Genomic DNA, 17,958 nt, shown 5'->3' with positions numbered 1-17,958 from the left:
ACACTTAATTTTTTGCTCTGAAAGTAAGAGGAGGGCAGCCCGGGTGGCTTAGCGGTTTAGCGCTGCCTTTGGCCCAGGGCGTGACCCCGGGGTCCCGGGATCAAGTCCCACGTCGGGCTCCCTGCATGGAGCCTGCTTCTCCCTCTGCTTGTGTCTCTGTCTCTCTGTGTGTCATGAATAAATAAACAAAATCTTTAAAAAAAAAAAAAAAAAAAGAAAGTAAGAGGACCTGAAAGATAGGATAGCCTACTTTGTGCCCAGATCTTGGCTTCTAATACCATTCTCAGGAACCAGGACTCCTTGGAGAAATGGCTGATTCTAAGTCTGGGGAAGGAAATAAACAAGATAAGCCTGGGACATCTTTGTAGTGCCAGAAAGTAGGAAAGTGCTCAAAAAATCAGCAAAACAAAAAATCCCACCCAAATCCATACTGATGGAGGGTACATGGAAAGTACAGAGGAACCAACTGACAGGGCTCCCAATGGCCAAAGCTGCAACAACTTGAGAAATAAATAAAGTGGTAGGAGATCATAATCTAAACATAAAACAAATATCCATGAGCACTTACTGATTTATTTATTTATAAAGATTTTACTTATTCAATTGAGATAGAGAGCGCGAGCAGGGGGAAAGAGAGAGGGAGAAGCAGACTCCCTGCCGAGCAGGGAGCCCGACTTGGGGCTCGATCCCAGGATCCTGAGATTACGACCTGAGCTGAAGGCAGATGCTTAACTGATTGAGACACCCAGGCACCCCAGCACTTACTGATTTAAATGATTTACTTATGATGAGTAAATATATTTAAAAAATAAGGAAGAAGAGACAAAGATCCCATGCAGAAGAATTCCAAATAATTTAGGCAGATGCTTGGTCTTCAAGGAGAGGGAATATAACTCCTCATTCCTTAAATGTGGGCTGTGCATAATGACTTTCTTCCAACAAGTATGGACTATGTGGGGAGAAGGGATAACCTTATGAAGTTTAAATAAAATTGGAGAAATCTGACAAACAAAACCTCAGCCAGGTGGTCAAAGTCAACATCAGCACTCCCAAACCATGTTGCCAGTGTGTACAATACTGGTGTACAGTACAGTGTGTACTGGTACAGTGTGTACCAGTTGTCATTTCAGTACAATGTCATGAAAGTGGTACTTTACTTCCATGATATTTCTCCCAAAACCTATGAATCCAGTTTGTTCATGAGAAAACTATCAGACAATTCCAATAGGGGGGCATCCTTTAATATACCTGGACCAGTATTCTTCAAATTTGTCAAAGTCATCAAAACCAAGGACAGTCTGAGCAACCATTATAGTCAAGAGAGGCCAAAGGAAATATGATGACTAAGTGTGATATACTGGATGGGAACTTGGAACAAACATTAGGCAAAGATTAAGGAAACATTTGAGTGAACTTTAATAATACCGTATCAATACTGGTTCTTTAATGTACCATACTAATACAAAGATGCTAGCTAGTACTAGGGGAAACTGCGTGGGATACATGGGAACTTTCTATATTCTCTTTCTCAATTTTTTCTGTAAGTTTAAAATTTTCCTAAAAACTAAACGCTGTTCACAAAGTAGGACGGTGATTGCCAGGGGTTGCAGGGAGGGGCTTATAGCATTTAATGGGGATAGTTTCAGTTGGAGATGGTGAAAAAGTTCTGAAGGTGGATGGTGGTGATGGTCACACAACAATGTCAAGGTACTTAATGCTGATGAACTGTGCACTTAAAAGTGGTTAAATTGAAAAAAAAAGTGGTTAAATTGTCAATTTTATGTTACGTGTATTGTAACTCAATAAAAATTTAAGTCTATTTAAAAAAAAAACATTAAAAATCGGAGAACCCAGACTTACACCTGTCCTCTCTGTTCTAGAGGGAGACAGTTTACTCTCATGCTATGGGGAAGAGGACAGTCAATGGCCAATTTGATCAAAAGCCTTGAAAGCCTGACCTTACAACTAGATGTGGGATTTTTCTTCTAGGGAATCCTCTGAGGCTTGGTCTGAGTGACTGCAATTAAAAGCAAGGTACATCCACCCTCTGATCTAACCTGTGACCAGTCCTTGAAGGAGCACCCAGGGCTCACAAACCTGGGAGCCGACTCCGAACCTCCATGCCTACATTCATGACATTCCTCATAGCTGGGTCAAGAAAAAAGAAAAAGAAAAACCCAAATGCGAGAGAAAAAAACAAAGGGCCATTTGTACATTTATGTGTGTCATGTGAGAAAGGAGCAGGTGCCACGCACATGGGCATATGCACATGTTTTCACACAAGAACGTGTGTGAGGTTGCAGGTCTGAACTTGTGAGTAATGTATGCAGCCATGTCTGGCCTAGAGGCTAAGAAAGGTTTAAGTTCAAGCCTCGGTCCCATGCTGAGAGCTGTGTGATCCTGGTGAAGCAACTTGTCTCTCCAGACCTTAGTTTCCTTGCTTGTGACACTGGGCTGATAATAGTGCCTCTGCTGTTCAGAGGGGAATATCGGCACAATCCCATGCTCAACAGAGGCAGCTATGGTCACCATGAGAAGGATGCTACATGGGAATCTGCTACAGCCTTTCCTAAAATGCTGGAGAAGATGACTTTTCACACTTCTAAGATGTTCCCATCCCATCTTCACATTGTTCCTATTTATTCCTTGTCTTCCCTCAAAATGTGAGGATCATGGCATAGGAGGGGCTACCCAGGCCCCAGTTCTTAGAGTCACACTTCCCAAAGCTTCTCTCATCACTAACAGTCTTCTGCTAATGGGCTGCTCAATGGATTTATAGTTTGGCTTGGCTGCCAGTGCTTTATCCTAGTGAGCTTATCAGGGGCATTTCAGACCAGGTGTCAGGTAGGTATGTGGGCCCCATTTCAGGGTGGTGGGATTTGGCTCTTTCTAGAAACCATATCTCCAGCTTTGCTACCTTTGTGGGGAGTTGTAGCAATGGTCTGATGTGAGCATAAAGGTCACGTGAATGTTGCCACCTCCAGGAAGTCTTCTGTGGTTCTTACAACCAGGAAGTACCTCCCTAAAGTACTTCCACTGAACGCAATGTGGAGACACAGAAGGCTTTGTAAAAAAGGGGAATGGCACCATCAGATCTATTTTAACAGGATCACTCTGAATGGAATGGCAAGGTTGGGAGGTGATGAGGCCTGAGGTGGGCAGTGGCCATGGGGAGGGAGATGCAGAGCCCCAGCCTGCCCTTTAGCCACTCAAGCCATTGAGCTCTGCCCTGACATTGGGTTTATCTGGACCTGCCTGCCCATGCCCCAGGCAGAGCCCTAGCCTGGTCCCAGCAAGTGCGCAACAGGGGCTGCCAATCCAGGGCAGGCCCCACGTGGTGTCCCCAGGCAGCTGGAGATCAGGGCCAGCCTGTGCCAGGCACAGCGTCTAACCCCAGTCTTCGACAAAGCCAGGGGAGTTGGGGTGGAGAGGGGGTCGGCCTGCGGCTACTCCAGCTCCTCTTGCAAGAGGTTGCCGCACATGAGCTCACCCACAGGAGAGAAGACATGGCCCTTCTGACCTAGTTTTCCTTCTTGGAAACAGAGGCATCCCTGGCTGAAGCAGGGTGCAGAGAAGCCAGCCCCTCTGCTGCTATGTCATGACGGGGCATGGGACGCCAAAGCACTTCTGTCTCTGGCTACATTGGAGGAAATTTCACTGTATATACAGGATGCTAAAACAACAAAGAACAAGGAGCTCATGAACCCCAGAGCGGGAGGACAGATGACCTGATGATGACAACGTACCTGATGTACCGATTTTCACACTCACTTGGCTTTAGCCTCCACCCTCAGCACACCCTCTCTTCAGACTCTTGTCCTGCTTCACCTACCCTCTTCCCGTCTTCGTCCAAGCTGGGTGGCTCTCTGAACTCTAATGTGACCTATCCTTCGCCATCTCCATACCTCTGCCCAGGCCAGCCCCTCTTCTGGCACACCTTTCCTCTCTCTGCTCCCCGTGGGGGCACCTCGCACATCATCACCTCTCATAGCCCTGACTGGGAGAGATGGCTCCATTCTCTGAACCATGTGACATTTTCTCTCTCCCTCACGGTGCTTATCATGTCCACACATTTATCCTTTCACAAGCTGTGATTTCCTCCATGTTGGGATTCACGTCTTAACTCTACCTCCAGTCCCCAACACAAGGCTGACATAGAGTAGGTGTCCAATAGATGTGACTCGCCTCCCCCTTCTGCCTGTGGATGATTCGCTATAAGGATGCACAGCAGAGCTGAGCAACCACTCGGCATGTATGCCACCATCACTCCCACCCCTGCTGGTGGAATACATCCCTAATCCATCACCGAACCCTTTCCCACTGGGCGAGGACTCAGCCTCAGAATCCTTCTCTACACAAAGCTCTAGCCTATTTACATCTTAGTGGAGCAGAAAATATGTGGACATAAGTAATCAAGGTAGCCACTTGAACAGAGTTGGTATATGGGATAAAGTTGGCCATGCTTGGCGGAAAGCTAGTAAATACCAGATCAGTGTCCAACAAACAGAGTCACACTCTGGCAGACTGTGTGTGCACTTAGAGCTCATGTATTCTTTTGGATTTTCAAACTTTTGTGAGCAAAACATTTACCTGGCAAACTTGTTAAAAATGCATATCCCTGGACCTTACCCCCAGATATTCTGGCTGAGAAGACCTAAGGTGTGCCGAGGGATTTGTAACTTACAAGGCACACCAGGTGCTAATGCAGATGGTCCCAGACCACAGTTGGGACATTACTTACCAGATTTATCAAAGTCTGTAGCCTCCCTCACTATTCTAATGGTGAACCAAAAACCTGAACAGGAACACACAGTACCTGAGGTCACAGCAAGTGTCAGGGCCAGAACCCAATGGCCAAGAACTCTTTGCAAAGTCCTGTGACATAGATGGTTGCCTGTATCACTCCTAGAAGTGGAGTATCACAAGGCAGACCTGGGCAGGCTGGAGGGGTCCTAGACCTGAACCCCAGAGAAGGAGCCCAGGAAACAGACTTACCCCTTGCTCCATGCTGTCATTGGCGCGGTCTGTGACTTTGGAGATGAGGGTCAGTGCACCTGTGGAGGGAGGCAGAGACGATAGTGGGCCTTCTGGGAAGGAGGGCCAGCCCAGCAGCCACCATCCTCGCCTCCTTCGTATCCTCCCCTCTCCCCCACCCACTCCCCAAGATCATTGCAGTTGCAGGGGCCTATGCGTGGGTGGCACCAATTTTTCCCATGGCTGGGTCAGGTCACAGGCCCAACCCTAGCTTTGCTACTACTGCCTTAAGTGACCCTGACAGTGATCTGACCACTTTGTGCCTTCGTTTCCTTGGCTGTAAACAGAATATGTTAAAATAGAGACTGCCTTGGCAGGTCATATGCAGGGACAGTCACACAGAATTGGGAGGAAACAGACACTGTGGTGACTTTTTTAGCTCTGGCCCATCTCCGATCACCAAATTCTGATCACTACCCTCTCCTTTGACTAGATGGCAGCCCAACCCAGGGAGTCCCAGGCTTGAGGGGGGCGGGGAAATCATCTCAGAAGCCCCAGAGGTTTCCTGCCCCACAGCACATCCAGCTGCCAGGGAGGGGGCTGCGTCCTGCACCAGAGCTGGGAAACAGGGACTGAAAGAGGAATGTGTCGCCGTCCTCTGGGTTCAGGCTGCACTTACCCTGTGTGTTATCATATTCAGCGGAGTCCGGACAAAGGTTGTTTAAATAGTCTGCAGGGAGAATGAGAGCCAGGGTCAGCTTGCCCCAGGGAAGACTGCCCCTCCTGTCCACAGCAGGAGCCCCCCTCTCCAGACTTGGAAGAAACATGCCAGAAGAATGGGGCATCTACCCTCTTGCCCCTGTTAGTTAGCCTGCGATACCACCACACTAGAACAAAACAAGCCCCCGAGCCATCACCAGCATCACTGCCACCATGGCTAGCTGTTCACTCGTTCAACGTGTATCTATCCAGCGCTTGCTGTGTGCCTGGCGCTGTGCTATGCCTTCAGGATATGGACACAGACAAGGTGAATCCCTGCCGCTGAGAAGCACACTGTCTTCTAGGGGAACAGATGTGACTATCAACACAGCAGAGTGTGATGTATTAAACCTTTAACACATTTATACCCAAAAGCTCTACATGGGCTGGCCTCTCCAACTACCTCTCCACGTCACTCATTCACTCTGGCAATGCTGGCACTCTTACTATTGCTTGAACATGGCAAGTCTGTAATACCCCCGGGCCTTTGCACTCACTATTCCCTCTATCCAGTATTCTCTTCTTCCAGATTTTTGTAGGGTTCATGTTCTCATTTTGCTGAGATCTCTGTGCAATGTTACCTCCTCAGAGAGGTCCTTCCTGAGTGCTGTATCTAATTCAGAGGCCTATTTACCTCCATCCCCTCAGCCTGCTTTATTTTCTTCAGAGCTCTTGTTTCTGACATATATTTTTATTTCCTTCTTAGTTTGTTAGAGTAAAAACTCCACAACATCACAGAGTTTCAGCTGTTTAATTCAGTGCTATATCTCTAGCATCTAGCACAGGGCCTGGTACAGAGTAGATGCTCAATAAACACTTGTTGAATTAGATGAACAAATTCTCTGTCCCCTGGCTTTAACAGACTTTCCTTATGGCCTGGTCACCACCTGGAATTACATACATATCTCTTTGTGTGGTTGCCTGTCTCCCTCACTGGAACAGCAGTTCTCCAGGCCTGGCATCTTTGTCCATTTGGGAGGCAGTTGGGTAAATGAGTCTGGAGCTCAGGACAGAGGTGTGGTGTTTCTGGGAGGTGGAAGTAGGGGAGGGGATGACTTTCCCTGGGGCAGAGTTTGTAAAGTGGGGAGGAAGGAAAGAGGACCTAGGACTGAGCCCCAAGAAATACTGACATTTACAGAACAGTGGAAGAAGGGAGTTGTCAATACAGATGGGAGAGGGGTAGTAGAGAAGTCGAGGGAGGCAGGGGGAGAGAGTACAAAAGCCTCAGGATGAGATGATTTTGAGAAGCAGGAAGTTGTCAGTGGCTAAGCCACGAGATGGTCAGAGCAGGTTTAAGGTGGAAAATGTCTACTTTTTTGGCCACAAGAAGGGACTGGTGATAAGAACAGCTTTAGGGAAATGAAGCACTAACTGAGGAAATGCAGAACAGGGGAAGGTATGAGCTTCTGTGTTTTAGGATGGGAGAGGCTGAAGGAAGACAAAGATGGCCACTGAAGTGAGGTTTCCAAGGTGGCAGCAGGGGATCCAAAGCTCAGCTAGAGGGAAAGCGGTGGCACAGTCCAGGCTGTCTGGAGGCACAGTAGCCAGGAACTGAGAGCAATCCTCCTACTACCCATTCCCACCACAAGGGGAGGGGAGGTGGTCATCACACAGCTTGCCACTGTCACCAGCACCCCTTCCTAGGTGCCTTCTTTCCCTGCATCACCTCAGTGTACCTTGACCTCCTGTGGGGCCCACCTGTGAGGAGCACTTGGTACTGGAAGAGGCGCTGAACCACCCGCAGCAGCCGGTGCTTCACGTTCTGGCCACCTCCTTGCTGACTCTGCTGCTCCCAAGAGACAAAGGAAGGACAAAACTCCATTAGAGACCCCTGTCTCGAGGTACCAGGCTCATGGCATCCCTCATACACTGTCCCATCCACACTACTTCCTGGCCACACCGAGCTTCTCCCCTCTTTAAAACCAGGTCCTCCCTCCTCCAGGAAGGCCTCCCAGATTAGCACCACCCTGCCATGACAGTTCATTCCTTAGCCTCACAGTTAGTGCTACATTCAGTAACATGTATCTACTAGTCCCTGCTTTGCATCTAGTGTCAGTAAAAGAAAAAAGCCCCCATTTTCTGTCTAGTAACTAGGTCCCCAGTTGATGGTCCATTTGTTGGTTACTCTAACAGCTGGGGCCCCAGCTTGCTTTGTGCTTTTCTACTGGGACAGGAGAACAGTCACTAAAACCCTTGCCATGGTGGGGGGTCATAGAGTTGTCATCAATCACCCATCAGGGAATGTTCTCAGTTCTAGGTCTTTCCTCCTGCTGGGCCACCCTTTCCTCCCCCAGCCAGGCCCTCCCTTCTGACCTTCAGCCTCAGACCTACCAAGAAGCCTCCCTGGTTTGCAGTAAGCCCTTCCATGCCCACCCCACCCCTGTGTATTAGAGCAAATTCTCAGAGGACCAAGGGACCCACCTCAAACTCACGGACAGCAGCTGCCAGCCGTGGAGAATGCAAGCAGGTCTCACTGAGCAGACTCAGATACCTGTCGAACTGCAGGATGTGAGCAGCATGGTGGTCAAACTCCTGCTCCCGGGCCAGGAAGACATCGGCCACCTTCTGCTGGCCCTCCCTGCAGCCGGGGAGGGGGATGGGACAGGGAGAACTCAGCCTTGGGACCAGCACAGTGGTAAGTGGTGAGAGCTAGAGTCACGTTACTGGGTGGAACCACAGCTTGACCCTCTCACACTCCCACTCGTTTTACTTTGGGCAAATGACCTAACACCTGTGTCTTGGCTTCCGCATCAGTCAAATGAAGACACCATTCCACATGGTGGGGTTTTAACTGCCCCCACCCCCCACTGCAGTGGAAGTAGGGAAAGGAGTCCATGGACAGCTCACCAGTGCAACAGCCTCTCCCCCAGCTCCTCCAGGATTCCCTGATGAAGGTCTCGGATGGCTGGGAGTTCGCTTAGGCCACGCCTCAGCTCTTCCCTGGACAACGTGTCCTTGCCCTCTTGGTCTATTTCATCCAAGGCCCTTGTGACAGCTCCGTGGAAATCCTGAAACCCCAAAGGCTTGTTACGCAGTTGACAGGACTGAGCACAAGTTCTCCCTGGCAGCTCCCGAGGGGCTCTGAAGCCCTGGCCTACACACAGATAGCATAGGACCTTAGGCCAGTGTTTCAGACCCCAGTGTTCTCACCTGTAAAATAGGGGTTATAACACATACCTGGTGATCACAGGTAACTGATGCCCCAAAAGCACCCAACACAACTGCTGTTATAGCGGAGGGCTTTAAAGCATGTTCATTCCTGAACTTGGGGCATGCTGTTCTTCTGAAAAGTTGGGTAATTCCCTCTCTGAAGAAATACAAAGTGCTCTACCATTATCTATCTTTGAAAAGGTTCATGTACTGTGTTGCTTTAGAATAAAGTCTAAAGAAACCATAGGCAAACCCTCCATGGCTTATTAAGCAATCACTGAAATTGATGCAGATGGTAACTATGTACAGATATTCATGTCTTAGAGCTAAATCAAGAAAGGATACAAAAGTTGTCTTTCTACCCTAACACAGTCCTATAAAACAGGAACAAAGGAAAAAGTAAAAGGAAATGGAGGGAAACGTAAACAGTGGTTGTGCTCAGAGATTAGGAATGACTTTTTTCTTTGTTTTAATCACTTTAAAAAAATCCAACTAAATTTAATGATTTAAAGATTAGGAATGATTTTTTTCTTCTTTGTTTTAATCACTTTAAAAAAATCCAACTAAATTTAGTGAACATTAAAATTATGCTGAGTGAAGTAAGTCAGTCGGAGAAGGACAAACATTATATGTTCTCATTCATTTGGGGAATATAAATAATAGTGAAAGGGAATATAAGGGAAGGGAGAAGAAATGTGTGGGAAATATCAGAAAGGGAGACAGAACGTAAAGACTGCTAACTCTGGGAAACGAACTAAGGGTGGTAGAAGGGGAGGAGGGCGGGGGTGGGAGTGAATGGGTGACGGGCACTGGGGGTTATTCTGTATGTTAGTAAATTGAACACCAATAAAAAATAAATTAAAAAAATAAAAAAAATAAAATTATGACAAATACAAGGCCCCCTCCTCATGAAAAATTTTTTTATCTTCAACTACACCCACTCTTGCAAGAGCCATAGGTCTGTAGTTTTAAATACATGGGATACACTGAGATCACCTCGAATTGTGAAGCGCTGCACATTAGGCAGGACATCCCATGAGAGGTCTTGTGGTCCAGCCCAAATTAAGAAGGTCCGATCACCTTTACAGCATTCAGGACAGATGACCACAATGCCTTGTTTGATTGCCTCCCTGATGGAGAACTCATGACTAAGCAAGACAGTTAATTCCACTGCTGAACAGTTTTCATTGCTAGAATGGTCTCTTTACATTGAGAGCTGAAAGGACAAAATGCCTGAAAGGATGAGCAGCCCCTCCTCCAGGAAGTCTTTCTGGTCCCCCCCCCCCGTAAAGGAATGCAGGAGAAGGAGAGGGATAGGCAAAAAAGGCAGGGAGGTAGTACAGGGCCAGATAGGGGGACAAGGGGAGAGAGAAAGAAAAATGAGAAAGCAGAGAAAAAGAGAGAGGGAGAAAGACAGAGGAGAGAGAGGGAAGGCTGGAGGGAAGGGGGGACTGAGGAGAGGGCAGGACCCAGAATGTGAGAGGCAGACACTTTGCTGTGCCCTGCCCCTCCAATATCTGTAAAGATGCTGCCTGTGCCGTCAGGCGGAGGACACAGATGTGCGGGTTACAAAGGTCTCTGCTTCCTGAACACCTCATCCTGTCCGGAGCTGACCTCCTGCTGCTGCAACCTGCTCTGCCGGGAATTGGCAGGGAGGACAAGGAGAGGGCGGCATACCCTGGCCTGTGGTTCCAAGGAGGGTGGATGAGCTGGTTCCTCCTGAGGCCAGCCCTCATTAGCCCCAGTCTGGTGCAATTTGAAGGTCTCAGAACACCTCTAGCCCCATCACTGAGGTCAGAAACTTGGGGCTGAGTCTTGAACTAATGAATAGATTCACACATGCTCTAACTAAGGCATGTGTGTCCTTAAGTGGAGGCCACATGCTAGAGCTATAATTAGAAACCAAATCCCATTGTATCTAAGCTATCAGAGCCTTTCCTGAAAGCATGTTTCAGAGGGTGGAGAAAGTGTGAACTACAAGTGAGAAGGAACTAGGGGGAGGTGGTGTTTAATCCTTCTTTCTGCCCATAGCTTGCTCTGAGATCCTGGGGTCGCTCTGAACTGGGAGTAGGGGTTTCTCTACCCAGGGCAGGAGGACCCTCCCACTCTTCCTTATGAGTCTCCATGTTTAGGAGCCAGCCTCCAGCCCTGCAGAGTCTTCTCAGCCCTGGCACCCCAAAGAAAGGAAGAAAACATCCCAATGAGGACAATAATCCCTCTTGCTTGGGCAGTTGATTGACAGAGGATTTTTCACACATTGTCATCGGATCTGCACGAGGTTCAAGCTCAGATACACCAGAAGAGTAGCTGATGACTGTGGGCAAGCTGTCACTTGTCTGAGCCTCAGTTTCCTCATCTGTAAAGTAGGGATAACAGTATCACTAAGTACAGCATGAGGCTGCTGAGAAGCTCATCCTGATGTTTAAACTGCTTTGCAAACTGTAAAGTGCTATCCTCATGGCAGCTGTGATTATATTTTGGGTATGACATCTTTAGAGCAGGGTCACATCTGTTTTTGTTTCCTGCTGTGTTTCTTAACTCCAACAGAGCATGTGACACAGAGGAGTTTGATAGTACTTGCTGACTACTGACTGACTGAAAGACCTTTATTTAACAGAAAAGGACAATAGGCCATAGGGAGCTAAGATTGCAATTTGGTCACCCTGCCGCCCAGATTACCACAAAAAAAGGGAAGAGGGCAAAGGCAAGGGAGAGAAGGAAGGACAAGCAAAGACAAGAGTGATGGCTGCATGTGCATTGCACCCCAGGGAGCTAAAATATTAACTGCTCTGCAAGCTAGTTTCTCATCTGTAATTAATTCTCACTAAATTGACTTAGTCCCAACGGGCAGGATGGCCATCATCAACATGACTCATTTTAAAAACTGGAGCATAATTGGACTCGCCACAAACATCCGTTCTTAAAACTCTTGCATTGGCTGGCAGCGCTGAGTGCCAGACACACCATCTATCACTCCCTGAAAGATTTCTGCTGTCTTAATAATTCTGGCCATCACTGCACTTGGGGTCTGTCAGACGGAGGAAGGGAGTAGGAGATATCCGGCTCTCATCCCCTTATTCATTCAACAAATATTCTGAATGTCTGCTCTGCACCAAGCCCTGAGGAGAGAGTGGGAGCAGGAAATGTTGTTATGCCCTCAAAGAGTTTGTAATCTAGGAAAAAGAGAGGAGTAAAAACACAAATTCGATGCATAGGTATAAGTGTTGTGATGGGGAAAAGCATAGGAGCCACAGTTGGTCATAAGAGGGAGACCTGGCTTACCTCTGGGAAAGCATGCCAGGAAGGCAACACCTCCACTGAAAAAAGAGGGGAGTGTTTCAGGCAGTGGGGACAGCACGTGCAAAGGCCTTGAGGCGGAGGAGGAACTAAATTGAGTGTGTCTTGGGTGCAGCGTGTGTGTGCATGTGAGTGTGTGCACCTTGCAAAAAATGTACAGGATTAGAGTATGATGGCCCTGGAGGATCAGAACAGAGAACCCACCCCACAGGGCCCTGTGGGCTTTTAGAGGCACTTGGTTTTCATCCTGGGATCTCTCTTAGAAAATTAACTTTGTTGGGAGAACAAACTGGAGGTGGTCAGAATGAGAGCAAGACCGTTCCAGTCATCCAGGAGAGAGGCCTAGATGGTGGCCTCCAATGGTGGCCATGGGGATGGAGAGAAGGGACAGACTACAGATAATAAGGAAAAAGAACTGAGTGGAGTGGTCTCAATGCCTGCTGGGTCCAGTCCGAACCCCTCTGGGCACCAGAGGCCTTTCTGATCTGGTCTGCCTTCTCACCATACTCACTTCCCAGCTCTCTGTGGAGCTCCCGTTCCAGCCTCAGAGCCTCTAGGTCCCAAGTCAAGGCCTGAAGAACACAAATGAGTCCCTGTCTACCTAGAGAGTTGTGTGTGACCTTGGGAAAGTCACTTCATCCCTGTGGACCTCAATTTCCCCCTCTGTTAAATGGGGATACAAATTCATGCTTCACAGAGTTTGTGTACATTGCCTTCTGTTATGTTTTAGGATGATTTGTTCCTGTGCCTTCCTTCTTCCCTAGACTGAGTTTTACTTATCTCTGTATCCCCAGCACCCAGAGTGGGAGCGCTCCAGGGTGCTCCCAGGGAAGGTGAGCAACACATGACAACAGCCAATATGTACCAAAAACTTGCACCATGTTAGCCATGTGTGTTCAACACTGTACATTCACTTTCCCATCTAATCTTCAGAACAACCCTCTCACTTTCACACTAATATTATTTCTATTAGCTGATAAAATAACCAGGCCCAGAGGGGTTACGTAATTTGCCCAATGCCACCAAGATGGCAAGATTTGAGCCCAAGTCAGATTGACTCCAAAGTCCCAGATCTTTCCATTGCTCCACACTAACCTCACATTTACAGATGGGCCCAGACAGGGGAGTGACTTGCTCAGGTCCAGGAGGTAGACTAGAACCTGGTTCTTCAGAGTGCTGGCCGGGCTTGTGCCCACCCTCGGAGACCCTGAGGCAGTCTGGTCGAGAGGCCCGAATGTAGGGACTGCCTCTCTGCCTCTGGAGCCCAGACATTTCCCGGAGCTCACATGGTTCTTAGAACCCTGTCTTGGGCTTGTGTGCAGTAGAAGCAGAGACCTCACGTGCAGGGGCCTGGTCCCTTGGCCCCTTTCTCTCTTCTCTAAACCCACTAATGAGTTTTCTGGGAAACACAGCATCTCTGTTCTCTGGGATCAACAGTTGGTGGGTAACCAGGATTTCCTCCTCCCTGCAAATAGTCAAACCACTGATGTTGCTGCCAAAACTCAAATGGACTCACTAGGATCCCATCTGGCCAAATACGAATCAACCTCAACCATACCCGCCCAATGTCACAAACATGCACTGGCAGGCCCCGAGCTGTTCAGTAGACATGGCTTCACCTGGCCTGGTCAGTCACAGGAGGATATTTTGGAACCCTGAAAATAATTCTATGTAGAGGCACACAAAGACTTTTTTTTTTAAGAAGAGAGGAAGTTGGGAGGGGCAAAGGGAGAGAGAATCTTAAGCAGGCTCTATGCCCAGCACAGAGCCCAACACAGGGCTTAATCCCACAACCCTGAGATCATGACCTAGGGCAAAATCAGGAGTCAGACACTTAAATGACTGAGCCACATGGGTGCCCCTATCCTTTTTTTTTAGGCTTTAAAAAAATTGATTTATTCATGAGAGACACACAGAGAGAGGCAGAGACATAGGCAGGGAGAAAGGCCGGCTCTTTGCAATGTGGGACTCGATCCCAGGACCCTGGGATCATGACCTGAGCCAAAGGCAGACAGACACTCAACCACTGAACCACCTAGGCACCTGGCACCCCTAGACGACTTAAACTGTATTTAAAAAAATGTATGAGCCATTCAGAAAAATAAGTAAATTAGACTTCATGTTAACAGATAAATATGGAAAAAAGGAATTTGGTTGTTCTATGTAACTTTTCCTATTCTTGTCACTTTTCTGTAAAGTTGAATTAGGGGTGACTGGGTGGTGCAGTCAGTTGAGGCACTGACTCTTGGTTTTGACTCATGATCTCAGGGTTGTGAGATCAAGCCCCACACTGGCCTCCATGCTTGGCACTCAGTGTGGAGTCTACTTAAGATTCTCTCTCCTTCTCCCTCTGCTCCTCCCACTGTGCTCTCGCTCTGTCTCTCTCTCTCTAAAATAAATAAATAAATCTTTAAAATAAATAGAATTTTAAAATCACTGAAAAAGAAAGATGAAAAATAATAAAATGCTTAGGAATAAATTTAACAAAAGAAGCATACAACCTGTACTCTGAAAACAATAAAACATCACTGAAAGAAATTAAAGAAGAGGCATCTGGGTGGCTCAGTCAGTTAAGCATCCAACTTTTGATTTTGGTTCAGGTCATGATGTCAGGGTTGTGAAGCCAAGCCCTGTATCAGGCTCCACACTGGGTGTGGAGCAGGTTTAAGAGTCTCTCTCCTTCTGCCCTTCCCTGCTCTCTAAAAGAAAAGAAATTAAAGGAGACCTATGTAAGTGGAAAGATGTCTCGTAGTCACAACTTAACACTGTTAGAGGTTAATATTCCCTACAGATTCACCTCAACCCCCATAAAAATCTCAGTTACCTTTTTTTAGAGAAACTGACAAGCTGATTCTAAAATTCACATGGCAGTACAAGGGACCTAGAATAGCCAAAATTATCTTGAAAAAGAAGAACTCACACTTCCTGATTTCAAAACTTATCATAGGGCTATAGGAATCAAGACTGAATGGTATCAGGGTGTCTGGGTGGCTCAGTCAGTTAACTGTCCAGCTCTTGATTTCAGCTCAGGCCATGATCTCATGGATTATGAGACTGAGCCCTATGTCAGGTTCCTTACTCAGGGGGGAGTCTACTTGAAGAGTCTCTCTCTCTGCCCCCCCCCCCCCCGCTTGCTCTCTCTCATTCTCAAAAAATAAATCTTAAAAAAAAAAAAGACTGTGTAGTATCAGCATTGGACAGAGATAAAGATCAATGGAATAGAAATAAGAACCCAGGAATAAATGTTTATGGTCAAGTGATTTTTAACAAGGGTGCCAAGAAAATTCAGTGGGGAAAAAAGCCTTTTCAACAAATGGTGCTGAGATATTTGGATATCCATATTCAAAAGGATGAATCTGGACTCCTTCTTTATACCATACACAAAAATCAACCCAGAAGTAAGTACTTATGTGTAAGAGCTAAAACTATGAAACTCTTTAAAGAAAATATGGGAGTAAATCTTTGTGATTTGGGGCTAGGCAGAGCTTTCCTAGATATGACGCCAAAAGCACAAGCAACAAAAGAAAACAGATAAATTAGATTACAACAAAATTAAAAACTTTTATGCTTCAAAGGACACTATTGAGTGAGTGAACAACGACAACCCACAGAATGAGAGGAAATATTTGCAAATCACAGATCTGATAAGGGACTTGTATATAGAATTACAATGAAAAGATAACCCATTAAAAAATGGGCAATGGATTTGAAGACATTTGTCCAAAGAAAATATACAAATAACCAAGAAGCACATGGAAAGATGTCTGACATCATTAGTCATTAGGGAAATGCAAAATCAAAACCATAGTGAGATCCCACTTTGCACCCATCAGGATGGCTATAATAAAAAAGATAATAAGTCCTGCAAGGAGGTGGGAGAAACTGGAACTCTCACACACTACTGGTGGGCATCTAAAATGGTGCAGCCACTTTGGAAAACAACTGGTAGTTCCTCAAAAGGTTAAAAAACTACCATATGATCCAGCAACTGCTCTCCTAGGTATATCTCCAAGAGAATGGAAAACATATATTCACACAAGAATTTGTCCGTGAATGATCATAGCAGCATTTTCAGAATAGTCAAAGAGTGAAAAGCACTCAAATGTCCATCAACTAATAAATGGATAAACAGAATGTGGTCTATCTACACAATGGAATGCTGGCCATTAAAAGGGATGAAGTACGGACACATACTGCAATGCAGATGAACCTTGAATACGTTATACTAGGTGAAAGACACCAATGACAAAAGACTACAATTTATATGAAATGTCAAGGACAGGAAAATCTACAGAGATAGAATTCAATAGCTGAGTGCCTAGGGCTGAGGCAGGGTGATGGGGAGTGACAACTCAGGGGTTTGCAGTTTCTCTTTGGGGTGATGAGAATGTGCCAAAATTGATTGTTGTGATGACTACACAACTCTAAACATAACAGAAAACTATTGCAGTTTATACTTTAAATGGTTGAATTGTATGGTATGAGATTTATATCTCAACTAAGCTGTTAAAAAAATTGAAGAGGGAAGCCACAGATTGGGAGAATATTCACAATATGCATATCTGAAAATAGACTTATGTTCAGAATACTTAAGGAATTCCTACAGACCAGTAAGAAAAAGACAGGCAACCCAATTAAAAGGTAAGCAAAAAGCCTTTAAATGAGGATTTCCAAATGGAAATAAATAATAAACAGAGAGATACTCAATTTCATAAACCATCAAGGAAATGCAAGCTAAACCCACGATGAGAAACCACCACGTGATCACCAGAATGGCCACAAGTAAGACTGACAATTCCCGCGTGCTGGCAGCATGAGGAACGTTATTCCCAGATGTTGGGGGTGGAAGTAAATATTGCTTCAACCGCCTTGAAAACCCATTTGGCAGTTCCTAATTAAGCTGAATCTGTGCTTACTCTGTGACCAACAATTCCATTCTAGGCAGATACTGAGGAGAAATGAGTACTCATGTTCCCTAAAGATACATATGAGAGCATTCATAGCAGCTTTAGAATAGCCTGAGCTGGAAACAAGCTAAATATGATCATTAACAGGAGGACAGATATACCAACGGTGGTATATACACACAAAAGAATACTGATAAGTATGAAAACGTGGATGAATCTCACATATTATGTTGGACTAAAGAAGCCAGACACAGAAGAATACATAATTCATGATTCCATTCATATGAGGTCCCATGACAGGCTAAACCAATCGAATATGATGGAAAGCGAAATAGTGGTAACCTCTGGAGGGTGACATGGACTGAGGAGGGGCACAGAGGCATCTGCTGGGATGATGAAAATGTTCTGAGTGGTGGTTACAAGTGCACATACACACACATACTAAGGATTTAAGCCCTACCCTTAAGATTCATGCATTTAACTGTATGTAAGTTACAAAACAGTTTTTAAAAAGGAAAACAGCTCTCCGAGGTCCCTGGAAGAAGGAAGACAAGCATTGCTTGTCCCCACTGTGTTTGTGTCTCCTCCAAGCCCTTCATTTCAACTCCCTGGGCCTGGAGTTCATGGTGCTTTAAGAGCCTGTCCAGCCTGCCTCTGCACCTCACTGCTCACTCTGCATACCAGTGCTTCTCCAGGATAAGCATGCTTCACAATCATCTGTGGGACTTACTCGAACCCAGATCACTAGGCCTGCCTCCAGAGCTTCCACTCAGGAGGCTGGGGGTGGGGCTGGATAATTTTCATTTCTCCCATGTTCCAGGTAATGCTGCTGCTGCTGGTCCTGGGTCCACACTTTGAGCACCACTGCTTT

At 46.4% G+C, this 17,958-nt stretch overlaps 1 protein-coding gene across 5 annotated transcripts in view; it reads right to left on the bottom strand.

Annotated features, from left to right (window-relative positions):
* The window catches only part of FGD5 (FYVE, RhoGEF and PH domain containing 5), a 128,235-nt gene that overhangs the window by 27,313 nt on the left and 82,964 nt on the right, over positions 1 to 17,958 (bottom strand). For 4 of the 5 annotated variants that reach the window (XM_038565566.1, XM_038565564.1, XM_038565562.1 and 1 more), the window contains exons 6-10: positions 8,581 to 8,741; positions 8,155 to 8,311; positions 7,432 to 7,519; positions 5,654 to 5,704; positions 4,996 to 5,054 (exon numbers count right to left, since the gene is read on the bottom strand). In XM_038565566.1, the coding sequence (XP_038421494.1) occupies positions 4,996 to 5,054; positions 5,654 to 5,704; positions 7,432 to 7,519; positions 8,155 to 8,311; positions 8,581 to 8,741 (516 nt within the window). The remainder of the gene's footprint in view (positions 1 to 4,995; positions 5,055 to 5,653; positions 5,705 to 7,431; positions 7,520 to 8,154; positions 8,312 to 8,580; positions 8,742 to 17,958) is intronic. The other variant, XM_038565563.1, reaches the window with a different exon arrangement.

This window comes from Canis lupus, chromosome 20 (genome assembly GCF_011100685.1).
Source record: "Canis lupus familiaris isolate Mischka breed German Shepherd chromosome 20, alternate assembly UU_Cfam_GSD_1.0, whole genome shotgun sequence".
NCBI classification, from domain to species: domain Eukaryota; kingdom Metazoa; phylum Chordata; class Mammalia; order Carnivora; family Canidae; genus Canis; species Canis lupus.
Note: the sequence above shows the minus strand (reverse complement) of the source record. Positions and strands in the feature narration are given on the sequence as shown.